Genomic DNA, 7259 nt, shown 5'->3' with positions numbered 1-7259 from the left:
AAAGGAAAGAGAAAAGGGAAGAGGAGAGCCAGCACAGAACCAAGAATTGCAGATAGAGAGCCATGGGCTTCTCCTGGAGACCCTAAAACAGAGCCCCAGGAAGAGGTGATGACATAAGAGGCTTCTCAAACCTCACAAGAGGAAGTAGACCCAAGAGACACGCATTGGAGATCAGAGAGCAGCCATGCAAAAGGAAAGACAGCAAACGAGCTGCAGCAAGCTCCTGAGCCCTGCAGCCCAGGGCACAGGAAACCAGAGGCAGAGCCTCAGGCCCAGGGTGAGGGGCAAAGCGCCAGCCTGAGCCTCTTGCAGCAGAGAACAGCTGGAAGAGAGAAGTGCTGGAGCCACCGGAGGATTATGGCTGTCTATTCCAAGGGCAGCAGCCTGCCTGGGCCTGCAGTGCAAGGCCCAAGTCCTGACCAGGTGCTTCAACCAAGCCCAGGGAGTTAGGAACTGTGCCAGGCTGCTACAGGTAGCTGGGGCTGGAAACATACTCATATTTGGGCTATTGCACAGCCCCTGTGCAAAAACCTAGCAAATGAGCGTACTCTCTCCAGCACCATGCAGGCTCCCATGTATAGCTTGTTCCTAGGACCTATCACTACTCCCCAGACCCCTCAAAAACAAACCAAAACAAAACAAAACCCTGGCCTACACTCAGAGAATGCTCTGGGAGGTGAGGCCACAAAAGAAACTGTCTCCTGGGAGTAGGTGGAGCCCAGCATCAGGGGAGAGCCAGAGGAAGGCATGTCAAGGGAGGAGCTGAGACCCAACTGAGGGTCGGCACTGGAAGAGGGCTTTCTTCACTCTAACCTGGAACCTCATTCTGCGTAGAACTTTTTCACAGTTGGAGGGAGGAGGACGCTCAGAGTAGGGTGTTGCCCTTGGTGAGGATTTGGAGTCCCCTGGGCTCAGGAGGGAGTGGACAGGCATTCCCAGAAGCATCAGCTTCTGGCATCTCCAGAACCCTGGCTTGGACCCTGACCGAGGAGTGTCCCCAACTGCTGAATAGGCCAGGAGTCGCCTTTCTCTAAGGCTTACATCTCTCCCTCTGGGGTGTGTCCTGCCCCTCCCTGAGTCACCCCAAGGGGAGAGAGGGGAAAAAAGGGAAGAGAAGAGAGGCATTGACTACAGAGGAAGGAAAAGGAAGCAGAGCAGAGGGGGGAGAGAGGCCACACAGGAGTGGGTGACAGAGGAGACTGCAGAGGGCAGGTCTAGGGCAGGAGATCGAGAGAGGGCAGGCCCAGGTCAGGAGGAGGTAGAGAGAGGGCAACCCGAGCACCCCAAGGGGTGCCTCAAGAGCAGGTGGGGGCGGGGAGCCGAGGGGGCGGGCCGGCCATGTCCCACGGGACCTACTACGAGTGTGAGCCCCGGGGCGGCCAGCAGCCACTTGAGTTCTCAGGGGGCCGAGCTGGGCCCGGGGATCTGGGGGACATGTGTGAGCATGAGGCCTCCATTGACCTCTCTGCCTACATCGAGTCTGGGGAAGAGCAGCTTCTCTCCGATCTCTTTGCGGTGAAGCCAGCGCCTGAGGCCAGAGGCCTCAAGGGCCCCGGAACCCCTGCCTTCCCCCACTACTTGCCGCCTGACCCTCGGCCCTTTGCCTACCCTCCACATACCTTCGGCCCAGACAGGAAGGCGCTGGGGCCTGGCATCTACAGCAACCCAGGGAGCTACGACCCCAGGGCTGTGGCGGTGAAGGAGGAGCCCCGGGGGCCAGAGGGCAGCCGAGCTGCCAGCCGAGGCGGCTACAATCCCCTGCAGTACCAAGTGGCACACTGTGGGCAGACAGCCATGCACCTGCCCCCAACCCTGGCAGCACCCGGCCAGCCTCTGCGCGTTCTCAAGGTAAGAGCAGGTCAGCCCTCCTCCCTCCTGCCCCGGGCTGGAGAGGCTGGTGTGGACAGGACCCTGTGCCCCTGCTCACGCTGCTGAGTCTGTGCTTGGTGTTGCTCTGTGAAATGGACCCAACCCACAGTCCTCTGTGCTCACACCGCACCATGACCTCCCTTTCCTTCTCTGTGAATTCATTCCCACCCTGAATCCCCACCATGTCCCAAAGACCCTGCGGCAAGCTGGCCTACCTTGATCTCAGGCCCCCCACCACCAGCCTCTCTGCTGCTCACCATGCCCCCTCCTCTTGTTTCTCTGCCGCCTGCTTCTGTAAGAAATGTCTGCTGGTCATAGAACAGGAGACTCAAGACAGATTGAGGGAAAGTGTACTCAGAAAGTGTGAGAACATTGGCTGGGTGCAGCGGCTCATGCCTGTAATCCCAGCGCTTTGCGAGGCCAAAGCAGGACGGTCGCTTAAGGCCAGGAGTTGGAGACCAGCCTGGGCAACATAGCAAGGCTCCATCTTTACAAAAAAGAAGAAAGAAAGAAAGTGTGAGGACGTGAAAGGGAGTTTTGGTCTCAAGCAGAGAACCCTGTGCATCTGGGTCACCATCTCCCAGAAGCAGGGTGATGATAGTTTTGACCTGAGAGACAGGAGCTGGCTCTGAGTCCTGTATTCCTTCGATGCAGCAAGTGTGCCCTGGCTGCAGAGATTCTCGTCCCGCCTTCGCTCTGCCTCCTGGCCAGCCCTCACCTCTCCGTCTCTCCGTGCCTTCCCCTCCAGGCCCCTTTGGCCACTGCCGCACCGCCCTGCAGTCCCCTCCTGAAGGCGCCCTCCCCCGCTGGCCCCTTACACAAGGGCAAGAAGGCAGTGAACAAAGATAGCCTTGAGTACCGGCTGAGGCGGGAGCGCAACAACATCGCAGTGCGCAAGAGCCGGGACAAGGCCAAGAGGCGCATTTTGGAGACGCAGCAGAAGGTGCTGGAGTACATGGCAGAGAACGAGCGCCTCCGCAGCCGCGTGGAGCAGCTCACCCAGGAGCTAGACACCCTCCGCAACCTCTTCCGCCAGATCCCTGAGGCGGCCAACCTCATCAAGGGCGTGGGGGGCTGCAGCTGAGTCTGGCTGGTGGACTTTGGGCACCAGGCTCCGTGGCACGGCCTGACTCTGCGAACCCCCATCCTGCTGGGGGCCTAGAACCCTGAGACATAGACCATGGATAAATGGCAACCGGGGTGGCAAGGAAGGGCAGGACCCAGCATAATGATTATGTGGCTGAATAAAGTTGCACTGTGACTGGGTGTTGGGACTGTTGGCTCTGTGTGTGTGTGTGTGTGTGTGTATGTGTGTGTGTGTGTGTGTGTGTGATGGAGGACCCTGGGGACAGAGGATGCATGTGGCTAGGTCTGCACCTCTTGTTTCCATATCCAAATGGACATGTGGAAACACAGACATGCTGTCCACAGCCAGCCCCCTACATGCTACACAACCAGACCATGTATCTGCCACTCTGCTTTTCTCTCCCTGACATCCCCATCACCCGCTTCTGTGATCTGAAGGCACATCCCCGCCCCCCGCAGGACCTGGAGCAACCTTTGTATGCTCTGCTAACAAAGATCTGTAGCTTGTAGGGAGATCCTGGCACCACACAGTCCTTCATGCCCAGGCCTGCGGCTCCCAGGTCCACCCTCTCTCACCTCGAAGTATAGGTCTGGGAGCTCCTGCCCCAGGTGACCACGGGAAAATTCCTGATGGCTCTGCCATATTTATGGTCCCTTGATCCAGCCTGCCATCTCTTCTCTCCAGTTCCGATGCCTCAGTCTACCAGATGGACACCCTCCCAATGCTGCTCCCACCTACTCATTTCCATCCTTTGTCCCTCATCCCTGGGGCTCCAGTTCCGTAAAGCTTGAGAATTGAGTGCATGGGACAGGAATCAGTTGGGAGAGACCTGGAAAGCGGATTTGTGTATGAGAACACTGGTAATGAGAAGGAGGATGACAATCTGCCTGTGCCAGGGACACCCCTCACTCAAAGCAGCATTTTCTTTGGCATTGGACTCCAGCCTAAGAGACAGATGGTACAGTAATTAAGAGCCTCAGTTTGAATCATACTCTGCTACTTACTAGCTGTGAGCCTTCAGCCATTACTTCTCTCTGTGCCTCGGTTTCCTCATCTGCAAAATGGTAGCAATATTCGTACCCACTCTGTAGTGTTATATTCATAGAAAAAGAAAACTTTGGCCGGGCGCGGTGGCTCAAGCCTGTAATCCCAGCACTTTGGGAGGCCGAGGCAGGCGGATCACAAGGTCAGGAGATCGAGACCACAGTGAAACCCCGTCTCTACTAAAAATACAAAAAAAAAAATTAGCCGGGCGCGGTGGCGGGCGCCTGTAGTCCCAGCTACTCAGGAGGCTGAGGCAGGAGAATGGCGGGAACCCGGGAGGCGGAGCTTGCAGTGAGCCGAGATCGCGCCACTGCACTCCAGCCTGGGCAACAGCGTGAGACTCCGTCTCAAAAAAAAAAAAAAAAAAAGAAAAAAGAAAAAGAAAACTTTGCATGTAATAAGCATATTTATGACGATTCCTCCATTTTGCTGGAACTGAAAGGACCTCGGAGATCTCATCTAAACTGATTTTGTAGGTAAGAAAACAGGCCGCAAAGAGGGGAAGGGACTTACCTGGAGTCACACAATTGTTTAGAGGCAGAACCAAAATTAGCTCCATAAAATCACAGATCTCAAGATGTGCTGGAAGAGACCTCAAGAGATCATCGGCTCTGCCCTCAGACCAGCAAGATAGGGTGAGCCACATTTTATAGATAAAGCAGTTGAGGGCCAGAGGGGGTAAGAGGCTTCTCCTGACACTCACTGAGTCCCTTTGCTGCCTCGGTACATGGTACCTCTCTCTCTACTCCGTGCGACGCTCTCCTCACAGATACTCAGTTTGAGTGTCACATGAATCACATTCAGTAAAGAACAGTGCTCAACAGTATCAGGGAGCCAGGGACAGATTAAGGACTTGTTAAAGTCTCTCCTAGGCCAGTGCTGGGAAAGCCTGAGTCAGACATCAAGGAATAATTTTCTGAGAGGGCAAGATCCTGGTGTCTGGATCATCCCAGATCTCTCTCCCTTCTTCAAATCTCCAGCAGTAGAGCCCTCCCACACCTCGGGCATCTGTGTGTGACATGTCTATCTTGCCCAGGACTCAGTCCTTTTCCTGCTTTTGCCCCTGTGTCTCTCGGGCACCATCTCTCCTACCTCTGTGTCCTGGAGGCCCGTGCCCCAGGTCTGGTTTGGAGGGACAGAGCTGAACCTTCAGTGTAGGGACTGATGGGAGCTTCCTGAGTTTGGAAGGAGGGGAGGTACCAGTCTCTGTGGGCACCTGGGAGAATCCTCACACCTTCCTTTCAGCCCAGGGGGATAGGTTGCATAAGGCAGGTTTGTACAGAACATGGTAAATGACTCAACCTCCGGATTTCCTCCTCTCAGCTCAAGACCACTGTCCCTTGACGTACTTTCAAGGTTCTGGGTGATGGGACCTGGCTTGCTTCAGCATCAAGCCCAGGCTTCGTTCCCACAGCTCTGAATTGTATCTCCTCTCAGGTCCCCACTCACTCCGTCAGGTCCTCAGGGCCGGTGCCTAGTGGAGCCTTCCTGACTGGTACCCAGTCTGGAGGAGTCACATCCCCATCTCCCCACTGCGATCCCAGCGTGACGTGCAGCAGCTGAACACATCCCAATCCTTTGCGTCAGATCATATTCCAGGGGGATGAGTCAGAGCCAGAGGGCACACTTCCTGAAGGAGGCTTTCCATCTGACCTCAATTGGTTTTGGCCAACATAACTTACTCAACAAGTATTTGTTGAGTATCTTTTCTGGAAATGAGACAAGTTCTCAGCAGGAGTAGGAAGAAAAAGTCAATAAACAAGTGTGTTGAATGTCTTCCTTTGTCCCTCCAAAACCCTCTCCACCCTTCATCACCCTACACAGTCCCCAGGTGGATGCCTCCCTACATCAACCAGCTTCTCAGGGGGTGCGGGTGAGACTGGCAGGAGGAGAGTGATGGGAGCCCCCTGCTGACCGGCGCTCTCCACAGTCCCTCCCAGAGGATTCCAGGCCCTCAGGCCCCCATACTGGGCTAGCCCAGGGGACTTCACCACTCCAGGAACTCTCCCCGGATACTATTGGTTCACATCTTCATAAAGCACCTTAATTAACTTCTCCTGCTTACTCAATTCGAATAGCCCATTGGGGAAACCAAATAAACCAACAGATAGGGAGGCTATTTTAGCTGGGGTGGCCAGGAAAGGTCTCTCTGAGGAAATGACATTTCAACTGAAACTTGAAAAAATTTGAGAAGGAGGCAGGTATGTCTTGAGAGTAAGGGTGAACAGAGGGAAGGGTAAATGCAAAAGCCCTAAGGTGACCAAGAAAAAGGAAGCCAGGAGTGGATGCTGAATGAAAGAAGGAAGGAGAGGATAAGTAAGAAAAAGATGCACCTTCCCTCCAGAATGGGGCTCCAGGGGTTGCAAATGACTATTTTCATTCCCTCCGTCAAGAAGGATGGTACCTAAGAAGCTGGGGGAGGTGGAGAGCAGGGTTCTCTCTGCCCCTGGATTCAGCTTCCCTGCCCCTTGGTCCTCCTGTCACCTTCACCACAGTAAGGCTGTCACCACTGGGGAAGGAGATGATAGAAAGGAGCCCGGGGAAGGGCTGTTAGCCAAACCCTGCCTGGGGAAATGCACCAGGACCGGTGAAAACCAGCAAATCAAGGTCCAAACAGCACACACAAGCAGTCCTATTGCTTCAGCACCCACAGCTCAGGCCCACTTTTCTTTCTGGAGCAGAACTGGGGAGCAGAATGAGAATCCTGAGCTGAGAGACAGGATCTTAGGCCACAGGGAAGCTGCAGAGGAGAAGGCAGACAGTGGGGAGACACTGCAGAGGGAGGAAGCTGCCCAAGGTGAGTCTGCCAAGGTCAGTCAGCAGCGGTGGTGGCTTGTGAAAGCTGCCCCCACCCCCCTGCTCGGTGCACACCTCCCCACCCCTCTACACAGATTGCCACATGTCTGGGCCCCCAGGGCCCCCATCCCAGTGTTGCAAGATCCCGGTTGGGGTTGTGGGTGGAAAGGGGCCTCTTCACCTCCACCCCCTACCCTGCTCCAAGCCAGTGAGGGGACTATGGGATGAAGGGGGCTGTTCAGGAGACACTGAGGCAACAACAGGCAGGGCTGGCTGAGGGCCTGTGCGTCTCCTCTCAGACAGGCCAGTCACTTCCCGTCACCCTCACCAGCCCCCCGCAGGCAGACCCCTCCTCCCAAGACTCAGCATGGGCTGCTCCAAAATGGGAGTAGTCCAAGCTGGACAGAACCCCTGGTTGGCCTCTGTCAGCTGCTTCCATAACCAGCCTCAGAAAACCTCAGTG

At 55.5% G+C, this 7259-nt stretch overlaps 1 protein-coding gene across 1 annotated transcript; it reads left to right on the top strand.

Moving 5' to 3' along the window:
• The first annotated feature begins 815 nt into the window (after positions 1–815).
• CEBPE (CCAAT enhancer binding protein epsilon) lies at positions 816–3137 on the top strand. Its single transcript, NM_001194337.2, is given in 2 exon segments — positions 816–1848; positions 2618–3137. Coding segments are annotated over 2 exon segments (846 nt in total). The 5' UTR covers positions 816–1338; the 3' UTR covers positions 2954–3137.
• The last annotated feature ends 4122 nt before the right edge of the window (positions 3138–7259 follow it).

This window comes from Macaca mulatta, chromosome 7 (genome assembly GCF_049350105.2).
Source record: "Macaca mulatta isolate MMU2019108-1 chromosome 7, T2T-MMU8v2.0, whole genome shotgun sequence".
Classification (NCBI taxonomy): Eukaryota; Metazoa; Chordata; class Mammalia; order Primates; family Cercopithecidae; genus Macaca; species Macaca mulatta.
The sequence above is the reverse complement of the archived record's forward strand: the minus strand, read 5'-3'. Positions and strand labels throughout refer to the sequence as shown.